Genomic DNA, 26344 nt, shown 5'->3' with positions numbered 1-26344 from the left:
TCTCACTGGATGGCTGGACCTGAGCAGTGTCCAGCTTCCAAGGCATTTTAGATCATTGTCTTTCCCAGGTTTGTGGTGCTAAACCACGGCCGACAGCCAAGAACGTCCTCAGGACATCGAATAGCCATTTCCTTGGAAGAACGTGGGCTAGTTCTGCAGGAAAAAAGTCCACTCCCAGGTCACTGGGACTAGCAGCACACCATCGTGTCTGGAAATCCAACAACACGTGCCTGTGAAGGATGTCCTCATTCCCTTCCTCTTCAGATGAGGCCAGGGAAATTGAGCCCTATGGCTCTGTCTCTCCTGATAGGAGCAGGGGACTTCCTCCATCTGTCAGCCTCCCTCTGGGGTGCCATGAAGATGGGTAAGGGAAGCCCCTCCAGGGTGCCTAAATGCTCCAGGGAATGGGTGTTCCCTTTCCCCAGTCCCAGACCACAGCACTGCAGTAAACTTTCAGTCCAATTCCAGACCAAGCTGGGTGCTGAAAAAAAAGAGTGCACTCTGGGACAGAATTTTTGTTTTTTCTCCTCTCAGAGATTGAGAAAAGAATGAATTTGCTCTGTTTTTCTGATATTAACTCTTCCATGTAACCTTTCCTTCCCTTTAATCAAATTCACTTGGAAATGGAAAATCGTGCTTCCATAGGAAATATGGAAAGCAGCTGAACTTAATTCCCATTGGAAAAGCCAGAATTGAACCCATCAGTACATATAGAACCAAAGGGTGCTTTGGAAAGCAGGGAAGGACCAAATGTCAGGTTGCAGCTGGGGCTACTTCGTCCCCTCACATGGTGCTGGGAGATGCCTCAGCTAGGGAACACCGAAATTTCCCTGGCTGTAAATCACACAAAGCACACCAGTGCCCTGCCTGAGTCATCTCTGTCACCTTCTCCCTACTGCTGGGGACGTGGGCACTCAGTGACGGAAATGTTTGGGATGATGGATGTTTCCATGAGTCTGGTTACCAGGGGCTGCACCTCCCCAGACTGGCTGTGGCACTCCAAGGTGTCTGTCCCAACCTCCATCCCAGCGCCCTCCCCATCTCCGTGCTCAGCCCTGCACCAAGGAGCCGCCGTGCTGCAAGCCCAGAGCTGCTCCAACCACAAACCCTGCTGGGAAGAATGTGGCTCCTGGTGCTTCTGCACACCATAATTTAGCTTCCCACAGTGGATCTCTGCAAGGGGAGACAGTGGAAGAACCCCTCTGAGCAGCAAAACATCATCTCTCCCAAAGGTGCCTTGGGAGAATCTCACCATGGCAGAGCAGGCCTAGGCAGCACCACAGCGGGGTCTGGCATCCACCCACCTGCAAAAACACCCAGTGGAAGAGACAACCCATCTTCCCAATCCCTTGATTTGGGCTCGAAGCCACCCTGAGACACAGCCCAGCTGGGACGTGGTGCTTCTCCCAGTTGCTGACCTGGCACGAACTTCCCTGCTGTGCTGTTTGCAGCTGCGTGCGAGCTGGATGGGGGGAGCCTCACTGGGGCTGGCTGGGGCTACACTCTTCCCTTCCCAAACCACCTCACGGGGTCACCACCACTCCAGCCGGGATTTCCAGCTCCCATGTACAAGGGTGTGAGTGTTCCCCTCCAGCCCACCCTGCAGACCCGTTCCATGCTGGCACAGCCAGGGCACAGCCCGGCTCCGGCAGCAAACCCACGTCACCACAGCCAGGATGGTGTGTGCTGGGTTAATGATTTCCCCATTACTTCACTCTGGCCTCTGTTCTTATGGAAAAAACCAAACCATCTGGTAATAATATTTGCCTAATAGCTGTCTGAGTCTGTGGGAAAGCTTGGCTCAGCTTCTTAGGGAAGATGAGAGGGTCGAATGAGAGGGGAGATTGCGGATGTGGGAGCTGGAGGAGGGGAGATAACGCTTTCAGGATCCTTCTCCTGGGCCACCCCAGCGCTTGCAGGGATCCTTGACTCGCAGGGGAGCCACGGGATGCCAGGACGTCACATATTTGGGATACCCCAGGGTGAAAGAGTCCCACTCTCTTCCTCTGTCCCACAGTGGGGGCTTGAAGGTGGGCAGCAAAATTCATTTCCAGGGCTTCCCCCCCCGCCTCCATTTTACACTCAGGAAATAGAAACAGCCCAAAGCGTGGGGTCTGGGGAGTTGGGAGCATCATCGTTTGGGTACAAAATTGGCTCAAACCAGAAAGATCAGCAGCATCTGCGTGGTCTTCCTGTTCTTGGAGAACAGGGAGCACGCTGGGACATACCATGTCAGCCCTGAGGACATCACTGGAGGGAGAGGGGACAAAGGAACCCCCTCTTGTGAAGTACATCCAGGAAAAATGGGGTGGAAAAACACTCACTAACCCCACCAGCAGCTGAGCAGGGAATATTTTCCATTCTTCTGCAATACAAGGTGTGGCTCGGGCGATTCTCGGGCAGCAGAGCGTGCCTGCCAGGCTGGGGCACATGTTCCCTGGGGAAGGCAGGCCCCAGGTGCTCGAGGAACAGCTGAGCAGCCACCAGACACGTCCCTGCCTGCAGCTGGGGGGGATGGCTAGCGCTGGTTCCACCCGGCCCCACACTCCCAGAGACCAGCCCACATCACTGAACTGTGAAGGCATGGGCTACGTGGGTTGAAAACCTGCTTTTCCTCTGCTGTGCATTGCAGCCCCCCTCTCTGCGCCTGAGCGGATGCAGGCATCAAGCTCCAAAGCCTTGGGAAGGCCAGAGAAAGCATCTTCCTTGCTGACTGCCCTCTGCATATCTCAGCTGGCTTCCCGGTACAGTGCAGCATGGAGCCAGCCCCATTCCTTTCCATAGTTTTCCACAGGGACGATCCACTCCAACCCAGGAGCTCTTGCACAAACTCCCAGAGGTTTCCAGTAACCCCTTCCCAGGCTGTTTCTGCTCCCATTTTTATTCAGCACGCATGTTCACACACGTTATTTTTACCACCCCAGCAGCCGTCCAGGCTCCGGGTGTGGCTGTACCCTTCCAGAGAAGTCCTGGGATGCAGCAAGGCATGCAGCCCAGCTCCCTCCACACCAGAGCCAGATCCAGCTGCAGCCTTTTCCTAGAAGGATGAAACAAGTCAGCCACCCTTCCTGGCAAGAATGCCTTCCCAGCCCACTCCAAGCAGTGCTGAGCATCTTCCTTGGTTCTTTCACAGACAATGAGGAGCAAATGCAAACCATCCAGACATGGAGAAGGAAGAATGGCTTTAAACTGAAAGCAGGTTTTGGTTGGATAGATGGAAGGAATCCTTCCCTGTGAGGGTGGGGAGGCCCTGGCACAGGGTGCCCAGAGAAGTTGTGACTACCCCTGCATCCCCAGAAGTATCCAAGGCCAGGTAGGACATTAGGGCTTGGAGCAGCCTGGGATAGTGGAAGGTGTCCCTGCCCGTGGCAGGGGGTGGAATGTGATGGTCTTTAAGGTCCCTTCTAACACAAAACATTCTGTGGTCCTAGGATTGGTCTCCTCAAACCTACTTCCCCTGCTCCATGCAGCAGATCCCAGCACAAGCTTCAGCCAGAGGAATCTCAGCAGGGTATAAAGATAAGCATCTCTCCCCCAGAACTTTATTATTTTTTAGAGGAACAGCCAAAGGTAAACAGGCTGTTTTAATCTCCAAACATTCACCCCCTCAGCAGGAAGCCATGGAGCTAGAGCCAGCACGAAGGGCTGTATGCAATGGACAGGGCTGTGGGGCCTCTGCACCCTTAAATGTCATCAGTGGGGCACAGAAGCTTCCTCCTACAGAGGTCAAGCCAGTGCATGCAGGTGGTTCACATCCCTCTGCATCCCACCTCTCCAGCCTGGGCAGGGATTCAAGCCCTCTGCTGGGGTGGGTGGACACAGCAACCTTGGAGGGTGTTTGCACACACAGCCTCACTGACTCCCCTTCCCCAGGGCTGCTCTCATCTGGGGCTGGCTCTGGCTCTGGGAAAGTCTCCCAACTCGGGAAAGGCCATGGAAGGTGCTTCATGGACAGCCCAGGGCTTGCAGGGAGGTGGGAAAGGAGCCCAGAGCCACGTTTCCCAGAGCATTGCTCTCACTTGGTGACACCTCACTTTCGGGGGGATTTCCATGGCGCTGCTGCTCTGGGAATGGGACGGAAACAGCCACAGGGGCTTTTCTCCACATGAAAGCATGCAATCAATTCCTGGGCAGGAAAAATTCATAAAACCTGGTTTTTAGTCAAAAGTGGGTGCCGGACCTGGAGCTGTACATTCTGGTTGACTTTGTGGCTTGTCAGGGAGGAGGGCTGGGCACCCCAGCCAGGGGCATACCAGGGGTGGCACAAACAAGGGGAGGATGACTTCCAGGTTGCACAGTGATTTGGGGCTGCTGCTCCCTGGAGTTGAGCAAGGGTTTAGATAAGGGTGAACTGCCCTGCCTGCCTGCCCACACCCCTTCATCGGGCCAAATGGGAGCAGGGGTGATGTGCACTTGGAAAATATAATTCCAGATGGAGAAAAAAGGTTAATATGCCTTTTTTTTTTTGCCTGTTTCCACATAAGGCAGAGGTCTGGGCAGGCAGTGCTGGCCTCTCCCGGATTTGCTGGCCTCTCCTGGCTGTGATCCAGCCAGGGCTGGATGTACTGGAGATGGAGACCTTCACTGCACCAGGGCAACGTGCAGAACTGGGGCAGTACCCTGGCTTCTCTTCTTGAGTAGAAAGGAAGCATCCCAGAGAAAAACTATGCCTCGACGTGTCCAAAAAATAGCGCCAGGGCTGCTCTAAGGTCCAGCAGGGCTGGCACATGGTGGGCTGGTGAGGCATGTGTGAGAGCTGCCCCTGTGTGGGGCTGGATGGGGACCCTGCATCCCATCCGGATCACTGGCAGCCCCTGGATTGCTGGGCTGCTCCCAGGGCCCAGCAGTGACTCATACTTGCTATAAACACATCTCCTGACGGATGATGAATCCCGGTCCTTGCCGCCTTTCGGGAATGCTCTGGATTCTCTTTGCATTGCTCCCCCTGTCCTGTTCCTCCTCCCTCCTGGCAGCCATGCTCCCATGTGGGATCATTTCCTGATTCTGAGTGGAGTCAGGGCTCTGAGGCCCATTTTCCAAACCATAGTTTGCTTCATGGGCTGAGTTTCCTCATTAACCATTCTGGGGGCACCGAGGCTTTTGTGCCATGGGGGCAACCCCAGCACCCCCAGCACCCTCTCACTGTGGGGACCCCACTGCCCAAAACTGCTCCCCAGCCTCATCCCATTCACCACGGAGGGCACCTCAAGCAACAAAAGCTTTATTGCAATGACACAGATAAGCCACGAAAGACATCACAAAGCAGCGGGGGTGTGGGGGGCGATGAGGAAGCTCAGAGAGGGGCGGTGGCAAGCGCTGGCTCGCAGTGGCTACTGCCACAGCTGGCTTCAAACTGCTGTCCTCCTGCGAGCTGCTGCCCCAGCCCCCTGAGACTACTGCTGGCCCATGCCTCAGCCCAGGGAGCAGGGTCTGAGCAGCCTAGGTGGGGGGTTCGGGCAGGGGCCCCAAGGGTGTCACGAAGGAGCAGGAGAAGCTTGCGAGAAGCTGGCAGCGTCTTCAGAGGGGGCTCAAGCATCAGCCGCTGACAGCAGGTCGGCTGTGGTGCTCTGGTCAGGCGGTGAAGGTGCTCCTCCCGTGGGGGTCAGGGTCTGCAGAGCTGGGGGGCAAGCAAGGGAGATGGTCAGGGCTCAGCCGAGGCTCCTGGAGCCTCCTGGCTCTCAGGCTACATGAACATGAGGCTGCTTCAACAGCCCGAGCAACTCTCCAGCGTGATGCTGAAAACACCCACATCCCAAAAAGCCAAGCTGGAGGAGCCATGCCCACAGAGAGTGCCCACACAGAGCTCTGCCACACCACAACAAACCTCCCTTTTTTATCATGGGAGCTCACACCAAACACATCCAGCGTGAGCTGGGCTGCCAGGTGAGCCCGGGTGGTTGCCTGGCCTGCTGCATTTGCCTCATGGGCTATCATTGAGGGCTGAAAGCAGTTTTTTGGGAGCTTCAGAGAAGCCATCTGAACACATTCAGGCTGTTGCCGGGCCGAGGATCTGCTCTTTCTCTGCCCTACAAACGCATGGCTGCAGGGATGGTGACTGTTGAGAGCTGGTTCTGCTGGACCCCATCAGCAAGATTTGGGCAAGGACGCTGCTGCACTGGGGGTGATGGGCAGCTGAGAGAGGAGCACTGGGGAAGGACACACATCCCTCACATCACCCTGTGCCTCTGGAAATCACATCTCAGCCCAAAATATGTGGAAGGCAGGTCTACTTTTAGCAAGAATAAATTCTAGTCTGCAACTGAAAATTTGTTTTAAGCACAGAGATTGCAGTTTCTCGAGGTTTGCATTTTTAACTGGCTTTTTACTGACACTTCCTCTGCAGTGCTCCCGCAAGAGATTCGAGAGCACGGCTGCGTGCTTGGTAGCACAGAAGAGCATCCCTTGGGAAAACCACATCATCAGCTGCAGCAGCAGCCTCAGGTTACATCACTGACATGTCCTCCCACCAAAAACCCTCCACACCGCTAATGGACTGCTTTGGGGTGAGCACATCACAGCCTGCTCCCCTTTGCACTGGGAAATCATGTTGGATATCTGTTGTGGTTTGATCCCAAGCTGTGCATGCAGTCCTGAGTTCTGGAGCCATGCTGCCCCATCCCTTGGTGCTCTGTGTGTCTGGCCATGCTGCCAGCTGGCTGCTGGCCCATCACCGCTGTGCCCACGCTTCCACAGAACATCTCCAATCCCTGCTGTGCCCATGCTCCCGTGGGGCATCCTGTGCCACCCATTCCCATAGGATACAACAAAACCCAGAGAAGCTCCAGAGCCAAGCGCCACTCATCGCGTTTGATCCAGACACAAATGCTCTCAGACACAGCTTTCTCCAGGGACAAATAGTGACGCTGCCTGCAGGGACCAGGACACGGTGCTCCAAGTGTGCTTCAAACATTCCAGTCCTCACGCACCTCCTTTCGGGATCGAAGCAGTTCCTTCTGCAAAAAGCACGTGTGTCCTGAAGCAGCCACAGGCCACGGTTCGGCGTGGGGCTCACACCCAAAGCCTCCTCCTGCTGCTCCATCCTCATCCCCATCTCCTGGCTGGTTTTGTTCCCCATGTGCAGAGTGGACTTGATCATCATTTCTGGGAAGAGACATCGCTGTGGTTAAACTGCCTAAACACGAGTGTGGGAATCCAGAGTCAGTTGGCTTTGCACTTGGCTGTATTTGGTCTGTGGGATGCTTTTGGAGCAATCCGTAGTCTGATCTTCCTCTTTGCAGGACAAGGGCGCTGGGACAGAGTGGGAGGGGGGCCACACATCTGGAGTGGAAGGAGTTGCACATTTGGTACATTCAGTACTTCCTAAAAGTCACTGCCACGTTACCCTTTGGATGGGGGCCTGGGGCTCGCTGCATAGCACAGCAGATCAGCATCTGCAGCTGCATTCCTTTTGAAGGGAAAGCAAAAATATCCCTTTCAGCGGAGTCTCAGCTCCCTGTAACATCCAGCACGGGAGCAGGGGGACTGCACGGAGACTGTGACCTTTCTGCAAGTCAACTGCAGAGGCTCCTGCTGCCAGCCAAGGCACAGAGCAGCCAGCTGGGGAGTGTCTCCCCGAGGACCACAGGGATGGACACTCCCGGGACCTCTACAGCAAAACCTTGTCCTTCTGCCAGCCCAAGTGGGCTCGGCCAGCATAAGGGGGTGGCTTGTGCCACCCATGGCCAAGGACATGCTCGCTGTGCATCCTTGCCCATGTGGGCTGGCTCCGCGGAGGTCCCAGCACTGGCGAGACCATTCCTGCAGAGGGACACGGTGCCAGTCACCCTCTCGCGGGCTGTCACTGTCCCATCAGGGACACTCACACACAGCAGCCCGCTCCCTTTCCAGCAGCGCGGGGTGTGCTCTGCACACACGGGAGCAGCGGCTGAAGGCACCGGACATGCCAGCGCCGCCCACATCCCGGCGCGGCTGTGGGTGCATCCATGAAAAGCTGGGCAATGGGGACATCTAGTGACCAGTCCGAGGAGGCCACGGATGGGGACCGGGTGGCCCCCCCGGGGCCGGGGGGGTGCAGCCAGGCAGCGCTGGGGTGATGCCTTCCATCCCTGTGGCCAAGGAGAAAATGGGATTGGGCATTCGTCTCTGCCACATCACACAGAGATCTCCCAGAAACTCTACCTCTGCCCGCACCGGAGGCAGGAAATTGAACTTGCTAATGGAGCATAAACTGGTAATTAGCATAATTAAAAGTGACTAGCGTGGATACAATAACAAACGCCAGAATAACAGCTCAAAGAGAGTATGAAATTTAAAGAGTCTCCCCGGTGGAAGTCACTTTCCCTTAGGGGAAACGGTCTATTTTTTTCCAGCCTTATTTTGTACTAGATTTGCAAATACAGTCGGGGGGGGGGAGGGGGGAGGGAAGCACAAAACAATACTCTAAACAATTTTGGGAGAACAACAAGGATATGCAGTGGGAGTAGGGACTTTCAGCAGAGGCCAAGAGGCTGAGCACAGACCTCAACTGGCCTCTCTCTGATGAAGACCCCCACACTCCAAGGTCAGGGGAAAGCATTGGACCAATACTCTCCAGTCAAAGTCAAAATATCTCCCTAAATAGTTCATTCCTAAAGAGTTTGACTGGGTTGGTTGCTTCCAGAAAATGTCGAATCATTCTGGCTGGATAACAATGCATTGCTTTGGGAGAGAAATGCAATGTATTAAAGCTATTCTGTTGATTAAGTGGGACGTTCACCTTGCACTGAATATTCACTCCAATATTAGAGATTTTTCCTAGTGGCGTGGCTGTGGATGCATTCTCACAGTATTTTAAGTTCATCCAAAATGGAAACCCAAGACTTATCACAAATGAAAGCAAAGCACTGAGGCTCCTTCCAAAGAAAATAGCAAATCTCCTTTTGAGTCATCCCAAAGAAATCAAAGCTGAGTTTGATACATTCCTTGTGATTTTGTTGTTATCCTTGTTGTGATCAACATGCTCCCAGGAGATGCTGCATTGGTTTCAACACCTTTCTTCAAACCTCACTGAAGCCCAGATGATGATGGATAAGCTGACTCCCACATAACACTGCTGTTTCATCTTTTTTTTTTCTTTTTAAATTTGCAAAATAACCTTGGCAGTGTGACCCCCCAAAGAAAAGTTGTGAAGTCAAAGGAAATGCCAGAAGAAGGGATGCTTTGGGGTGTCCTGTGCAGGATCAGGAGCTGGATTCGATGAACCTTATGGATCCCTTCCAGCTGAGGATATTCTGTGATTCTACAAATGTGCAGTGCTCCTGTGAGGTGACCCAGGTGACTGCTACTGCCTGGACCATCCCTTGTCCCCCTGTGGCCGCATCCAGCATTCCCTGGAGCACTCCCATGAGCACAGATCCTTGTGGCAGCAGAAGCCTTGACACGACATCTCGGACACCTGCCTGATGCCAGAGCAATGCTCATATCCAGGCTCTTCTCCCTCACCACTGATTCCTGGGTGGCTTTTCCACAGCCTTCCTGGGTGATGGATACCAGCAGGCTGAGATGGGGATGGTACCCAGAGGAGGGTTATCCATGGTTTTGCTGGCGTGGGGATGGGTGCAGAGGTATTGCTGCAGTCTGCTCCTCCTCTCCAGCAACCTCGGATCTCAGCTGCATCTGGCAGACCCAATCTGGCATCTGCTATTTTGGGCAGCGCTGTCTCAGTGGAGGTGGGGAGAGCAGAGGAATTCAGGGCAGCCACGATCTGCAGGAACTGTGCAAAGCCATTTCTGTGTCCAGGACGCCGTCACGCTCCCCGGCATTCCCCAGGTGTCTGAATTCCACAGCCTTGTTGGCCTGAGATGGATTCCTCAGTCCTGGTCAGCGTGATTCTGCTGCTGCCATGCCTCCATCGCCTCGTGAAGAAGCTCTCCTCGTGTTCCAGCTTGTCCTACAGCCCCACGGAGGAACTGGGAACAGCAGGATGGGCTGACTCCCCCCATGCACCATCCCTCTCTGAGGGGACAGCACCCCAGGCCACCATGCAGGGTGGTGGCAGTGGGATGTGGAGCTTTTGCCGTGGCTCACCCCCCAGGCCACAGGGGTGGTTACTTTCACTGGGTGTCACACACAGATATTTCATTCTTCCAGCAGATAAAACACTTGGTCTAAAGTAGAGCAAGGAACAGAAGATGAGAAGTGCCCACAGCTGACTCGCCACCTTGGCAAGTGGTTCTGTGCTTTGCTGGCCAGTTGGCGACTTGGAGGAGGCCCAGTTTGGTGCCTGCCTCCCTCCATCCTCAGCATCAGCACAGATACATGGGGGAGGTGCCAGCAAAGGCTGCCAGCTCCACCTGAGCCCCTCAGCACTCCTCACAGCACCCTGCTCCCCTGGATGGGGAACCAGGGGATGCTCTCAAGCCTGTGTGGCTGCTGGGCCACCCAAAAGGCACAGCTGAACCCAAAGTGCCAGGGAGAGCAGGGCAAGGGGTTGGAGACAAGCAGCAAAGCACCAGATGAAGGATCTGGGAGCACCTTTAACCACAGAAGCTTGGAATGCCCTGGAGAGCTGAGCATGCACAGGTTTTGAGACACCCGGACAGAGCAAACCCTGATGGTCACCCACACCACCTTTCTGGGCTCCTGAGCTGTGCTCTCATCCCTACCAATTCCCTGCTGGAGCCCACAGCCCCCTGCCCATCCTCAGCTCCACTGATACAGTGACATTGCCTGGGATCCCTGATACAGCCTGTGTGAGTGCTGAGCAGGATGTGCTGGAGACAGGAGGAGAAGTGGCCCAGCATCCTGGCAGGAGAAGGGTGGGAAGCTGCCAGTGGTGCCTGCTGGTACTGAGGGTCGAAGAGAGGGAAAGGCCAGGAAATCTTGGGGCTCACCTGGAAAAACAATGTATTTCCCAAGTGATACAGTGCAAAAATATACTGTGTGGCTGCTTCAGCTGTTCGGGGACATGGTAGTATATCATGGTCCCTTCATTTGCAATCCAGGAAAAGGGACAGTCAGGAATTAACAGATGGAAAACGTGTTTCCCTGTTGGAGAGGTAGGAGAGAGAAGCAAAGCCTGGAAGTAGAAGGCAGGGCTGGGCAGAGAGGGTCTTGGGGAAGGATGTGGGACACACACATGGCAGATCTGTCCAGACAAGGGGGAACTGAGAGATGATGGTAGTCACACCATAATTTATAAAATAATCTGAAGGAAAACCAAAGGATTATGCAAACCAATAACTCTCCTTTTGGAAAAAAAAAAAACCCAAACAAACCAGAAAGCATGGAATCACTCAGGAAGTGCATTGGTCATGTGGACCTTCTCTAAAAAAAAGAAACAAAAAAAAATTATGATGGTGATGATAAATAATAATAGCAATAATAATGATAATAATAAAAAAATGGAGAACTCTTGCATACAACCCCCACCTTCCCTCCAACCAGCTAAAAAGTTGTGGAAGGATGCAGAGGGAAGGATGGGGCTGGCATAGTCGGGGCAAGCCAGGAGAAGAACAGTCGGAGCCCATCGGTACCAGAGCTGCACAGACATTTATTGAACACAAACAACAACAAACACAACCGGCTCACAGAGCTTCCTGAGCTATCGTCCAAAGGTTTTGCTTGTGGGGGATTGCCAAAAGAGTGCTTTCAAAGGCCCCTGGGGGTATGAATCCCATATAGCTGAGTTCTTCCCACTTCCAGGTGCTCATTAGTTAAAAGAACATGAGCATTTGTGTGTATGTGTGTGTGTGTATGTGTGTGTGTGTGTGTGATTCCCTTAGTTTAGTGGGAAAAAGGGCTTGTCTGGACCATGCCATGTTCCAAGAGAGAAGCCTGTGGGTTGAACCTGCACTTGGCTTCTGCTTCCCAAATAACACAGGGTGTAAAGCATGCCCTTACCCAGAGGGCAGGGGCGTGAGGTGGCTAAGGTGAGCCAGGACAAGCAAGGGGGAAGCACCAAAGGAAGGAGGGTGAGAAAAGTTAAGTCATCTGAAGCAGGCACAGCTCTGGGTGGCATCATGTATGTCCATAGGCTACAGAAAGTACCGCCAATGTCAACTCAGATGTGTAGGTAGTTACACTAGACTGATACTAGAAATCCCGCCAGCTCCTGAAGTCTCGCTAGTGAGAGAAAAAAAATAGCGCCCCCCTCCCCCCCTCTCTCGTCCCCAAAAAGCAGATGAAGAATTAACACCGTAATGCTGAAAACAAGGACCATAACCAAAGAGTTTGGGACCAGCCTCGGGAGCACAGAGTAAAGAGCTCATAAAGAAACGTCCCGGTGTGTGCATATGCGCATGTGTGTTTATATATGTGTATATATATTCGTTAGTAAAGAAAAGAGTATCTGTGGAGGCAAAGGGAAGACGGTAAATGTACAGGCAGTACAGGCTGGGTGGAGTGCCGGTGGCTGGAGAGGGTCGGGTGGTGCGGAGTGGAGGATGGTGGGTGGAAATTAGAGTGCGCCCATTCCAGTGACCTCAGACGTCAGCCTAGAATAGACAGGGGCAGAGAGAGGGGTGGGAGGGAGACAAAAAACAAGTGCTTAATCACCAGAGCAGAAAAGAAAACGAAGACCCTGTGGGGCAGTGCTCCTCCTCTTGCCCAGACCCCATGGAGATGGAGTGGGCAGAGCACCACTGGGTGGCCTGGGGTCCCCCGAGGAGAGCACGAGGGGCTGGAGCACAGAGCCAGTGCAATGGCTGGCTGCCTTCCCCTCTCCTTGCTGCGACCCTTTACTGTCACTGTGTCGTGGCAGGGGTGTCACCCACCAGAGGTGCTGGCAGGAGTCATCCCAGAGCACAGCTTCACTTCCAGCAGCATCTCTCCTATAGGGGACAGGCAGCTGTGCCAGCTTCCCTTCTGCTTACTTTTGCTCTGGTTTGGAAACTGTGGGAGAGGCTGAGCCCCATCCTGCCACCCCACCAGGTCGCCTCTGCACAGGGGCAGCTCAGCCAGCCCTTCCCAGCAACTAAGAGCCACTTCTTTTTCTTTTCTTTCTCTCTCTGTTTCAGGGAGTGGGGGGCAATTGGCAAGGATCTGTGGGGAAGCCACTCAGCCATGCCCGTGGGCGGGGGACTGGCCCCGTGCCTCACCCGAGCAGGGGGAGAGGTGCCACGGGCATGGGCAGCGGGGTAGCGGGGTGGGATGGGATGGCAGGGGTCTACTGCGGGTTGGGGCTTGGGTGGGTTGGGTGCAAGGAGGAGAAAGCACATACAGACCTTACTGGTGCTCCCAGCCCACAACCCAACAAATGTCAGAGTCGCTGCCAGCAGCCCCCCGTCCTTGGGGCGCTGCCAACAGCCTCCCCTCCTGAGCGCATCCGGGGCTGCTGGAGGGTTGGTACGGCATCAATCCTGCCCACGGGGATGGGCCCATCTGAATGGCTCTGCCAGGCAGATGCAAAGCTACCAGGAAGGTCCCTCATCCCCTTAAACTCACTCTCCACAAGTCCACAGACACAGGAAAACAGGTCTGAGTGAGCAGCCTGGACACAGCTCGCTGCCTGCATGGAGCAGGTCTCCAGCTCTGCAGCTACGCCTCCCCTGCACGCTCCCCTCACTGGACCCTAGCCCCCACGGCACGGGCTGCATCTTCCCCCAGCCGGCGGCAGTGCTGGGATCCCTTGGCCTCTGTGAAGTCTTGCAGTGCCAAGCTTTCCATGATGAAAAGGAAGCAGTCAGGCCGTTCCCAGGTCTTGCGTTTTACTGGACTGATTGTTTTCACTGAATGAAGGAAAGCCTTTGAGAGGCCCGGAAGCACGTGGAAGAGGCGGTAAGCGATGCTGGGATGCCAGCAAGCAGGTTCCAAGTGACGCCTCCCTGCCACCAGCTCAGCTCCATTCCTCTCCTTGTTCCCTGCCTCCTCCATAGGCAAAGACTGTGGCAACTTTGCCCACTCACAAGTAAAATCCTTGAGCAAGGGTGGCAGGAGGGCAGGCGCAACCCTTGGCCACTGTGTCAGCAGCATGGCGGCTCCCGGTCCCAGCCAAAGTGCCAGCCGGGGAAGATGTCGTGCTGGTGATGTCTGGTCCCTGCTCAGAGGTCTCAGCAAGACACCGTCCATCCCAGCCAGCCTCGGGAAGCCCCTGCTGGCTCACGGCACTGGGAGCGTGGGTTGCTCCCAGCGCACCGGCTGGATGGGACTGGCCGTGGTGGGACGGGGTCGGCCGTGGTGGGAGGCGGTGGAAGTCGGCGGGGGTCTCACCTGGCGTTGATGAGGTACTGCGCAAGGCTGATGTTTGCAGGGGTTCCTGTGATGGTGATTTGGCGCTCCGATGACCCTTCCGTGGCGTTGGCGATTTTGATCTGCGCTCCCGACATCTGCCGAATTTCATTGATTTTGGTCCCTTGGCGTCCGATTATGCAGCCTATTAGCTAGGAAAGAAAGCACGGAGGGAACGTCTGAGAAGCGGCAGCTCTGGCAGTCACCGGCGGGACGCGAGCACACCTGAGACAAGAGTGACCTTAATGCTCATGAAAACAGGAGAGGGACAGCCCGGGGTGACTCCTACCAGTGTGTGAGCATGGTCCTCCACGGGACACATTCAGACACCTGCCCTGCTCTGCTCCTTGTGGGGAAGAACCTCCATTGTCTGCACACGGTGCCCAGCACCTCAGAGGGCTTCAAGGAGGGCTCATTTCAGTAATAATAATTTTCATGGTTTAATGAATGGTCAATGTTTTGCAAGTACTTATCCCCTTGCCAGTCATAGCAAACCCAAAGGTGGTTTGGACACGTTACTAGAAGGAAACAAGCCTGCTGCCTTTCCTGGGGATAGGTCAACCCCAGGAGCCCCCGCATCAGCTGGTGCAGTGACCCCCTCCCACATTTCTTCTATCCCACTGGGACACCCTCAATGTCTCTGCTACCCCCTCTAGCTCTTTTGGTGCAATCCAGATCTGGCAACCTTCTTGCCAGTGGGCACAGAAGAGCACCACACAGCTGTGGCACCCACAGAATAGGCGGACTTTATGTAAAAGCATGTCTTTCATGCTCTTGTGAAAAACTTAGACCCAGCTGGAGGCTTGAATTTCCTCAACTGTTCATCCCTTGAATTTCCTCAATGGTCCTCAGCGGCTTGAATTTCTTCAATGGTCTTTCCTCATTTGTGCAACTCCCTCAAAGCATCTCCAAAGGTTGGTAACACATATGGGGATATCCAGCTTGACCAACACAGTATTCTGTGTGCCCTTTTTGGCCATTTGAGCTCTTTTCCAAGGGCATTTTATACACGGGATGTTCCTCTTGCCAGCTGCTGGATTTCTGCGCAGTGCAAGCAGAGACAATTACTCCTCCAAATATTCCCAGATCCTTTGGTCAGACCATGGGGCTGCCATGGTGGTTTATCCCATATGGACCTGAACACACATTGGAAGGGTATCCACTGTCCCAGGGTTTGTGGGATGATGTTCAGCCCATCCTGGTCTTCACAGAACAGAAATAACTCTGAAATGCTTAAACAAATGAAAATCTGCTGGAGAGACCTGAGGAGCCAAACTATTTAGGCAGATGCTCAGCTAGACACAAGATGAACAGTGTTCAAGTTTCTCCTGACAGTCAGAGAAGCAGCAAGATGGGTATAAACAGATATCCTTCCACTGCAGCACAACTCCAACCTACACCACTAAAACATGCCTGGTGACTCTTAAAGGAACCCAAACCTATCCTCTGCTTCCTGAGAGGGTGGCAGTGGGCATTTAAAAGCTTTTGAAACAGCCTTTGAAAGTGGGGAGAGCTAAGGAAGAGTTTTTCAATACAGAGGTGATGACATCTAATGTCTCCCAGGTCTGGTGTGCACTGGGTCTCTGGCGAGTGAATGCTCCGAGTGCTCCTGAGTTCTCAGAGGTCTCCTGGCATCCTTTCCTCTCACATGAGTCCTTTTGCAAGGAGTCTCTTTGTATTTCTGCAGATGCCTTCATTGCTATGGTCCTCCACGCTCAGCAGATGTGGCTGTTGGAACCTCAGGAGCAGAGCAGAGCTCCCTGCAGCCTCCTGGAGAGGGGTCCCTGCTGGGTGAACAGGAGCACATCTGGGGTCAGCCCCCACTGGCTTCTCTGCAGATCCCTCCTGTGGTGATTTGGCCTAGGGCGAAGCATCTCCAAGTCGGCAGGTGCTCACAGGCTCTTGCACTGCCATGTCTCTCGGGTGGACAGAGGAGTTGGCAGAGGTGCCCGGCAGCTGCCACCAGGATCGCTGTGTTTCCCTGGCACTGATAGCTGCTGGTGAACAGCAGGAAAAAGGAGCAACAGTACCAGACGCCATTCAGAGACTCCTGATGAGGATGGGCTGAAGGTGCTTGTCAGTGATGGAGAAGGGAACAGAATGGATATCATCCCTCCACTTGCCCTCATCCTGATTTGAGCATAGACTGGGTCTTAATCCACAGAAACCAACCCAGAAGCAAGTGAGGCTCATGGATCCAGGTACTGGCTGTGTCATGCTCTCCATCCCACCTCCTCCCTGCCGAGCACGGCTCCAGCCTCCTCCCAGCAAATATCCTAGTCCAGCACCCGCATTACCACAAAGCTTCCACCTATCAGACTCCACAGCTGCCTGCCAGCAGTACTGAGCTGAGACACACCGTCCTTCAGACGCTCATGTGGCATTTTGTGGCATCAGAAACGTCACTTACTTACCTCCTCTTCCCCACCACCCCACCCGTCACTACTCTTGAGCTGGAACATCATCTCAGACCCGCCTGATTAAACAATTAAGAGTTTAATCAGGGCTGGCATGGGAGCTCTCTCCCTTACCCAGAGTTGTCAACTGGGCATGTTTCATGAGCACTGAGTTCACTTGGAAAGAGAAATGGAGCACTAAGGATTGTACCTAGAGAAGCTACCGACGGAGTAAAATCCAACGGGCACTCTGTGCTGCAGGTTGATCCCCAACAGACCGCACATGGATGAGGGAACATGGGGAAGGGGCATCTCTAAATGTATTTAACAAAGCCAAATGGCTGCAGCTTATACATAAATACATGTATGTATATATAAACATATATATGTATACACACACGCACACGCAGACATGCCAAGGAAGCACTTGGATTTACTTACATCATTGGGAATGGTGAGTTCATGAGTACTGGCCGGGGGACTGGCATCCAAACCTGGGCAGATGCAAGGGAACATGGTTAGAGCTGGCAGAGGCGACACGACGGAGCTCCACTGCTTTCCCGCAACACTGCCAAGGCTGCGTCCTGCTCCGGGCTGGGAGGGGAAGGGGATCACACACTCCGGGACAAGGAGGAGGAAGACGGTTGCTACCTGACTCTACTGGAGCTGGGTGTCACCTTCCCTGCATCCCACAGTGCCTCACTTCCCACCCTTCATCCTCCCACTGGGAATAGCTTCAGAGGAGGATGCAAGGCTCCAGCATCAGCAAGGAGAGGTGGGTGAAACTCCTTCCCACAAAGCAGCAGAAAACATGCTGGCTGGGACACCCACCAGCCCCACAGGAATGCTGTCCATGCACCCTCCAGCCCTCTCTGGATGAAGCAGCATTGAGCTGCTGGGGTCTTACAGCAGCTTGGTGCCCCAAAACCGGTGTCCCCACGGGATCCGGCAGCACAAGTCCTCTGCAAGTTAAGCCCCACAGACTCTCATGCTGAATTTGAGCAAGACTGCTAAGACATGCAACCTAGCTGGACCCAGGACCCTCTTATTTCCAAGGGAAAGCAAGATGAACAGTATGGAGATTTAGATCCTGCCTCCCTCCAAAATTGCACAGCGAGGAGCGAAGGCAGAGGCATGCTTCTTCCCACCCTCTCCTGGACCAGGGAGAGCTCTCTGCTCCATAGTAGGAATGGCTGGAGCCAGCAAGATACTCTGTGAATGCAGCTCCAGAGGTAAGAGCACACCATGTCACGGTGCTCTAGGTCAAAGCCTGCCTCTCCCATGGTTTCCCATATTAAATCACCTCAGTGCAGAAGCAGGGACGTCCTACGTCAAATCTGCAAGAAAGAAGCTGTCTGGTGCCTGACAGGAATTTGCAGTAACTGGAAAAAAAACCCCTTATCCTTATGATATAAACCACTGATGAAGGCTTCTAAGAGCAGAAGAGACTGCCAGATCTGTATCCATGGAAAGAGGGTGGTTAAGGAGGTGCAGAATGAAGAAGTGCAAGGAGACTGGAAGTGCAGAGGTCCTGCAAAACAAGACAGCAGCAGCACCCAATTCCTCACATATTTCCATGGAGTGCCTCAGCATAGAGGAAGAGGAGCTCTGGGTATCTCTAATGTGCTCATGCATGATCTCAGGATGTTGGGAAATGAGGGTGAGGAGGCCCTGGCACTGGTTGTCCAGAGAAGCTGTGGCTGTCCCATCCCTGGAAGTGTTCAGGGTCAGGGTAGATGGCATTTAGAGTAACCTGGTCTAGTGGAAGGTGTTCGTGCCCATGGCAGAGGGGAAGAACAAGATGGGCTGTAAGGGCCTTTCCAACCCGAACCATTCCATGATTATGTGACACTGTACTTCCTGTGCTTTCCTGAATGCAGTTTCCCAGATGCATCTTGCTGACATCTGCCTGCAGGAGGCTTCCTCACCAGAGTTTTCACTTGGGAGCACAGAGAGAAGAGGAAATGCATGAGGAATGAGGATGCAGATCCTCCAGCAGGCAGCCCTCTGCTGTCCTTCAGCCCTGCCAGGGGTACTAATGCCAAAACCCACACAAAACATCTCCCGCCCAGGTATTACACCACAGGAAATGCTCAATGCTGACTTTACAGCACACACTTCACCTGGACTGGCCTGTACACTGAGCCTCCTCACAGTTAGGGGCTATCGTGTACCTATCACGGACATGTTCCTGTGGTGAGGGAGTCCCTCCCCCTTGGCCATGTTATAAGGCTCAGCTCAGCAGCAGCCTGGGTGTGGCAGAAAATGTCCTCTGAAGGGAGCAGAACACTAATGAGGGCTACAAGCAGCACTGACGCATCCAGGGATCTTAGGGAATATAAGCTAAGCTCCTCAGACTCATAGGCAGCATCCTCCATCCCACACTCAGATGAAAGGGCTGAAAGCCCTTGTGACACCTGGTGCCATGGTACTGCACATCCCTGCATCACACAGCCTTTGAGGAATGGCCACATCCTTCTCTATGACCTGAAGACTGTATTTCATCATTCCAGATCCTCCCTCTCTGATATGTACAAGCAGTCCTTGAGGCTTTAATGAGGGTGTCAGGGCAGGATTAATGCCTTGGGTGACTGCAAAGGGCAAAGGGGCATGCAGAAAACATGGCTGCACAGGTCAGTGTCATGAAATCTGTATTTCTGCAGTCTCATGGGGTCTATTGGCTTGAGCTCTGCTTGCTTTTGTAATTATGTGCTGTCCCCGAACCACCGAGGCATGCATGGGATGGCCGTGTGCCCCAAGTCTTGTTCATCCTGCCTGTGAGCCTCCAGGTCTCGGGACAGCTCCTCTATGCAATGGTAGGAAACAAAAGATAAATCTTTTCCTCACACATGGATGAACGTGGGACATCTGACAGCAAAATTTCTCCAAGGCTGCAGCCACACTTTGGCTCCTCAGGGTCCTGTCCCACTAAAATTGCAACTCACCCTGAATGGCTCGGAGATGGCTAGAGCTGCATGTCATGGCTGTTCCCACCGGCACTGTTCTGTTGTTTCTGAGCAAAGTTTATGCAAAATTAAATGCAAGAATAAGGGTGATGATTGGTATCTTCCTGTTATGCAGACAGCTTTGAGGGAGACCTCACCACACCTGAGGGGCAGCACCAATCTCTGCTCTCTGTGCCCAGAAACGGCATGGAGCTGTGTCAGGGGTGGGTCAGACTGGATACCAGGAAAAGGTTCTTCCCCCACGGGGTGCTGGGCACTGCCCAGGCTCCCCAGGGAATGGGCATGGCCCTAGGCTGCCAGAGCCCAAGGAACATTTGAACAATGCTCTCAGGGATGCACAGGGTGGGATTGTTGGGGTGTCTGTGCAGGGCCAGAGACTGGACTGGATGATCCTTGTGGGTCCCTTCCAGCTGAGGATATTCTGTGGTTCTATGGCAGTTTCACATCAACGTCACAGAGCCAGGCAATAACGCCAAGGCACTTTTCTTTTGACCAAGGAGAAGGGTGCTGCCCAATCTCTCCCTGCCCACCGAGACAACCTGCCGTCTTCTCCATGAATACCATAATTCCTCTCGGAGCACAACAATGGCACAGTCCATATTTACTGAATATATTTCAACCAAAGCCTGCTTACTTCCCTCTAGCTTTGTGTTTTACCTGATGACTGGCCCATCAGATTTTGAGCTTCTTCGGAGGAATGTAAGGGCAGCTTTTCTCCTGAAGAGCAAAGAAGAAACAGGTTTAATGCTTTTCCCTTCGAGGAGATAAGCAACGTCACTTCATCTAGGAAGCTCAAAATATGATGAACATACTGTGAGAAAAGCCATTTCCAAGCGGTACTTGAACGACCTCCCCTGTGCTCTATCTGCTTCCCAGGTCACCGGGAACAAGCCGGCCTTGAGGACAAGGCTCGGGCCACGCCAGGGCTGGCTGTCCTCCCGTCAGGGCAGCCCCCTCTGGCCACGACTCCTTCCCACTGCGAGGGGCTGTAACTGCCTGGCTCAGCATGCCCGGCCGGCCCTGAGCCGCTCCGCTGGGAAAGCGCGGATGTCCCGCCGCAGTGCGGAGCAGCACGGGGCAGGGGGATGCTGCATCCTCCGTGGAGGGAGGGATGGTGCTCACAGCTTCTGCTGGGAGCTCGCCCTTGAGCACCACAACCCCCACTACATCCTCTCCTTAACCTCTCCCCGTGGATATTGCCACTTTTTACTCGCCCTGCTGATTTCCATTAATCAACAAAAGTTTAGAAAGAGAGAGAAACTCTACAGGTAAGAGAAGGATATCTTGAAAGGGCGTGTGGGTACGTACCAGGGAAAGCGGGGGTGGTCTGTCCAAGGGGAGTAAAGGGGGTTTGCTGCATAGCCAACTGGTGGAGCTTGGTCAACTGCTGAGGGGTAGGAGGGACATTAGAGCTAAGAAGGTTATTGTCATAGAGTACAACAAGTCACACCGAAAAGCAAGAACAAAATTATAACGGAAGAGGGGGGGGAAAAAAAAGGAAAACAAACAGAAAAATAGAAAAAAAAAAAAACTTAAAAAAAAACCAAACCAGGAAGCCATGGTGAGACATGGCAAAAACATTAGCAGAAAGGACTTGGCCTGGGTATAGTGCAATAAAGCCCAAATCTTTGGCAGAAGTGCTTGGTCAGGGTCTGAAGTACGATACCAGCAAGAAGCCCATTCTAAGTGTCAGTTCAGCTCCTCTGCCTCGGTGCAGGGCCAGCTGGTGGGCGTCATGGCCAGCTCCCAGGGACCCTCATTGTGCCACCAGAGCCGCATTGTCACTGCTTGTCCCCCCAGGACACGTTCTTGTGCAGTGCCTCCGATGGGAAGTGCCTCTGGGAGATGGGTAAACGGTGTTTCTAAATGCCAGCTCATTAGGAATATGGGGAATTATGGGCTTCAGTCATGACCAGTAGGTATTTCAGATCCTTGTATCCCTTGTTGTGACGGGGAGGTTTTGTTGCCCCGTCAGGAAGCAGTTTTATAGAGCTGTGTTTGTTTGGAATACATTTTGTGCTCGATTTTACTGCTCCAAATTAAAAAAAAAAAACCGAACAAACCAAAAAATCGAAAAGACAGGAAAAGAAAAGAAAACAAACCAAACTGGGCTGAAGTCTGACAGTGAGCAGGAGGGAGGCTCTTTATCATCTCCCACTTTCACAGGTGCTCAGGGAGTTGTCAGCATAGCATCACCCCCAAACTCAAAATGCTTGTTTTGCCCATCATCCCTGACAATGGGGAAGAAGGACTTACAGTTTAGATGTTTCTGGTGGACAACAAGACTCAAACACCTCCTTGCTGCTGCAGCAGGGCTGGGGAGGGAGAGCAGGGAGGTCTGGCTGGTAGCGGTGAGGGGGAAATGCTGGGAAGAGCGGGCCCAGGGGGCTGCGTACAATGGGGGAGGCTGGAGGGAGGCAGCAGGAAGGGTGAAACACCTGAAAATCCCTGGACAGGTACCCCTGGGATCCCTGTCCTGCCTGGAGAGGCATGAGGACACCAAGCCTCCGCTGCCTCAGGGGAGAGGTCTCACCACTCCACAAGAAGAGGTGCCTGCACATCTCTGTGCTTTTTTTGGCTGTCTTTGGCTCATTTTAGCCAAAGATGTGATATGATGGGTTCTCACGACAACGAGGCTGTCTCCAGATAACACTGGGCATGCCACTGCTCCTGTAGGGAGCAGGGACAGCAGCACCCACTGCTTTTTAACTTCAGAATTATCCCGTTTTCTGGAGCTGCACCCTGTTTCTGGAATTTCTCGTGACACCTGGTCCCACTGGCAGGACTACAGATGAAACCTCTTTGCCTGGTGGGCTCCAACCATGCCCTGGGACAGGGGTCCTGCTGTGCCAAGCGGGGGAGACCAAAATCCTTTCTAATACTGATCTAGTAGACCTTCCAGACATAGTTTGGATAGTGGTATTTATGCAGCCTCTGCAATTATAGCAACAGACAAGCCTGGGAGAGGAGAAGATGGCTGCAACCAGGTGTCACAGAAAAAGCTGCTACGTCCATCTCTTCCAGCTCACCTTCCATGGTTGAGGGAGGGGATTGTCCCCCTCTGCCCTGGTGACACTGTACCTGAGGTACTGCATCCAATTCTGGGGTCTCCAGCACAGGAAGGAGATGGATCTGTTGGAGTGGGTCCAGAGGAGGTCACGTAGATGCTCCAAGGGGCTGAAGGGGCTCCAGGAGAGCTGGAGAGGGACTTTGGACAAGGGTCTGGAGTGACAGGACAGGGGGAAATGGCTTCGCACTGACAGAGGGCAGGATTAGATGGGATTCTGGGGAGAAATTCTTCCCTGTGAGCGTGGGCAGGCCCTGGCACAGGGTGCCCAGAGAAGCTGTGGCTGTCCCTGGATCCCTGGAAGTGTCCAAGGCCAGGCTGGTCATTGGGGCTTGGAGCAGCCTGGAACAGTGGAAGGTGTCCCTGCCCATGGCAGGAGTTTGGTGTGAGATTTAAGGAGATTTGGAATTTTAAGGGCCCTTCCAACCCAACCCATTCTGTGAGTCTACGATCCCACAGCTTTTGGGAAGGCAGGCAGCTACACATCACATCCCAAACAGCCAAAACCACCCAGGCAATTCTGAAGCTCCTCATGAGCCAAAGCTTCCTCTGTCCTGGGATGTTTCTCCAGTGGACAAAATCAAGGCAGGAGCACACACCGGGCATTCAAAATTCTGCCCACTTTGCAAAAGGCAGCCACTAAACACAGACACCCAAAACCTGTTTAAAATGCCCTAAAAGCACATTCTAGACTGGATTCTGCACTGAACGTTGTTGTTAAAAATGACCAATCACTGAAAGAACACCCTGGGAGTAAGGATGGAGTGAGCAGCCCCTATACCAACAGCTTTATTCAGGAAATTTGCTGAGAGTGGAGCAGAGTGCAGCCAGCAAATGTATTTTAATCCTGACAATCAGAGGAATATAGGAACAAGGAAAACACTAAGCTGTTGGCACCACTTGCAAAGAAAAACTGGGATCAAGACTGCACTGATCTACCCTAAATACACAGCTGATGTAGTTATATTCTGCTTATGGAGTAAAAGTGAAGAGTACGCAATTAGGAAAATTTCTTCTTAACCATCACAGCAAGCTGTTCAGAATACAGACATACTGGTGTCACATGGAAAGCCAAAGCCTGGATTCCTCTAATTCCAGTGAAACCACTTCTCCTAGGATGAAAATCCAGCCTACAGCTCCCAAATGTTCCCATATGTGGCAGGCATTCATGGTATCAAACAGCCTTACCAACTTCTCGAACATGGAAAAAGTAATTCCATTATTTAGTACCCAATGCACTCACTGGAAAGGGGAATGCTGAGCTGCATCAACCCCTTCCCGTGGGTGGGATGGCTGGAGAAGACTTTCCCCCACTAGCACATCCTCAGCCTCACTGCAGACCCCTGTCCTGCAGCAGGAGGGACCCTCTGCAATGGGACTCCATGGGTACTCTATCCCCTTGGAAACACATTTAGAAAGTCCCTGCTTTTTCCAAGAGCCATGACCACCTCAGAAAAGCTTCTTTGAGGAAAGTTTCACTGCTTTCCTCAAAGAAATCCTTCAAACAGACTGATTTTCCATTTCCCTTGGTAATCCCAGGTGCACACATTCCAGCTGTTGATCCCTCCTTGTCCCCCAACAAAAGTGCTCTCTGACCCCACAAAGGCACGGGAGCCCAGGGGATCCCAGCATCAGCAAACCTCAGTCAGAGCAGCTCAGAGCAGCTCCCGTCTCTGCACCAAGGAGCCCGAGGTGAAGTGGGAGCTGTCCCCACGCTGCCCTACCACGGGTGACAGCCACCCACAGCAGTGAGACAGCCACCAAACTCAGGGAGACCACGCTGGTCTGGGGGGCCCTCAGCAGGGTGAGATCCAGCAGCACACACCTTCCCATCCCTCTGGGAGACACGGTAGGGGGTTTGTCCAATTTCCACATCACCCAAAGGAGCACCCCTTATAAAGACACATCCCTACCCAGGCTTCAAGCACAAAACCCCCGGAGCTCTGGCTTCTTCCCACCCAACCAAGGCACTCAGCAGCTAAATATATGCCCTTGGCTTACCAACATTTTAAAGACAAGGGGAAACAGAAGGGAAAGTATTCTTTTTTCTTTTCTTTTTTTTTTTTTCTCGTTTCGATCATTTTGAGGCACAAAATGCATAGAGTATGGTTTCTCTCAGAACGAAGGGATAGCACTGAATAATGCAAACAATTTAGCATCAGGCCAAGTCCTCAGAAGTGATAAAGTTTAGTGCTAACAGGTTAAAAGGCTACTTGAGGTATTACAGATACTACACACGGCCAGTTACTTTGAAAATACGCTATTAATATTATTGGCTAATATTAATATTATGTGAATTAACAGTAGCATGCAGGTGACAGAGAAGGGTATAAGAAAAATTAGGGTAAAACTCACATCCGGGTGTGGAATAGCATATTGTCCCTGAATTGTATAGGCCTGTAAAGGAAAAACAAAGATGTTACCTAGGACTGGCAGGACATGGGGAGAGAACTCCATCCCTCTGCTGAGACCCCCTGTGCCATATTAAATTCCCTGGGGCACCAAATCCTTGGGGCAGGAGGGAAATGTTTCACCTCCCATCCAACCTAGAACATGCTGAGCTACCTGACTTCAAGGGCTCAGGCTCAGTTTGGCTTTTCCAGAAGGAAAGAAACAGCTCTTTCTGGTGCCAGCATTGCATGGAGTAGGAGTATCAGGCTGTGGCTGGTCTTTGCTGTACCAAAAATAAGGATCAGTGGTGGTGGGGGGGTTGGAAGTGGATGATCTTTAGTGTCCCTTCCAACCCAAACCCTCCTGTGATTCTCTGATAACCACAACTACCTATGTAGCAGGTGCACAGTGACATCACTGCCCAAGCATGATCCCAAAAAGCAAGCCAGCTCTGTGAGCTTCTCCATATTTCCAGGTGCACAAGTCTCAGTGGATGCTTTACATCCACCCAGTATATTCCAGTGCTCTGCTAGGGCTTCGGAAAGGCATCGAGGTGAGGGCTGCCTGCACTGCCATGCCTTTCACCAGTTGTGATTGACAAATCCATGCAAGTATCTGCCAGGCAAATGGGTTTGTGTGTTTTTCCCATCCTTTGTAGCAATCCTTTCTCTTTTTGTTTGTAAATAACACTAAAATAAGCACCAATGTGGGTAAAGAGCCAGACACTAGAGAGCCTTATATTTAGGACTTAACCACCTAGCAAAATATATCTCACTGGTTGACACATAATTCAGATGATTCTGAAAGAAATGGCAAAAGAGATGGAGAACACTTTGAAAAGGGAGAGTAAAGATTGCCAAGAAAAATGAAAGGAGAAAACCTTGGAACCTCCCGCAAATTTGCTGCATTGTTTGCAAAGAGCAAGTTCTTTGTGTGAAGGAAAGCCCCAAAATCATGGAGGAGGAGAAGGGAAAATGGCTGTCTCAGTGCTCACCAGCATCCCAGCACAAAGGGAACACGACAGAATCGCCTGTCATGGTGGTTTAATTTGGCCATTGGTTTTTTTTATTAGAAAAATCGAGTCGAAAAAGGTAATCAAGGGCAGGAAGGTATCTTGGACAGATGCAACTCAACTCTGACCTTTGAGGGCTGGTCCTTATGTTGCCACTGTTGCCATCGGCTGCTACATCCCTCAGCCTGCTGAGCCTCATCCCACCCTGAACACCTGACACCACTGTCACCAGCTGTCCTCTGCCTGCCCGCCCCGTGCCACCCCTAGGGCTCCCAGCCTTGGGAAGAGCTCTCATTTCAGAGACAGTTGCTTCTTCCCATGATGTTACTTCTGTCCAAGGCACGAA

At 52.8% G+C, this 26344-nt stretch overlaps 1 protein-coding gene across 35 annotated transcripts in view; it reads right to left on the bottom strand.

The window, feature by feature from the left end:
* Window positions 1–5205: 5205 nt before the first annotated feature.
* Window positions 5206–26344, bottom strand: part of PCBP3 (poly(rC) binding protein 3) — a 54389-nt gene continuing 33250 nt past the window's right edge. For 11 of the 35 annotated variants that reach the window (XM_088167596.1, XM_088167603.1, XM_088167595.1 and 8 more), the window contains 6 exons: window positions 24951–24992; window positions 20837–20915; window positions 20186–20245; window positions 17004–17056; window positions 14149–14318; window positions 11472–12434 (listed from right to left, as the gene is read on the bottom strand). In XM_088167596.1, coding sequence (XP_088023722.1) covers window positions 12398–12434; window positions 14149–14318; window positions 17004–17056; window positions 20186–20245; window positions 20837–20915; window positions 24951–24992 — 441 coding nt within the window. In that variant the 3' untranslated portion in view covers window positions 11472–12397. Of the gene's footprint in view, window positions 5618–11471; window positions 12435–14148; window positions 14319–17003; window positions 17057–20185; window positions 20246–20836; window positions 20916–24950; window positions 24993–26344 lie in introns of those variants that run through there. The other 24 variants (XM_014889891.2, XM_014889894.2, XM_088167579.1 and 21 more) reach the window with 14 other exon arrangements.

This window comes from Sturnus vulgaris, chromosome 7, assembly GCF_052056855.1.
Source record: "Sturnus vulgaris isolate bStuVul1 chromosome 7, bStuVul1.hap1, whole genome shotgun sequence".
Lineage (NCBI taxonomy): Eukaryota > Metazoa > Chordata > Aves > Passeriformes > Sturnidae > Sturnus > Sturnus vulgaris.
The sequence above is the reverse complement of the archived record's forward strand: the minus strand, read 5'-3'. Positions and strand labels throughout refer to the sequence as shown.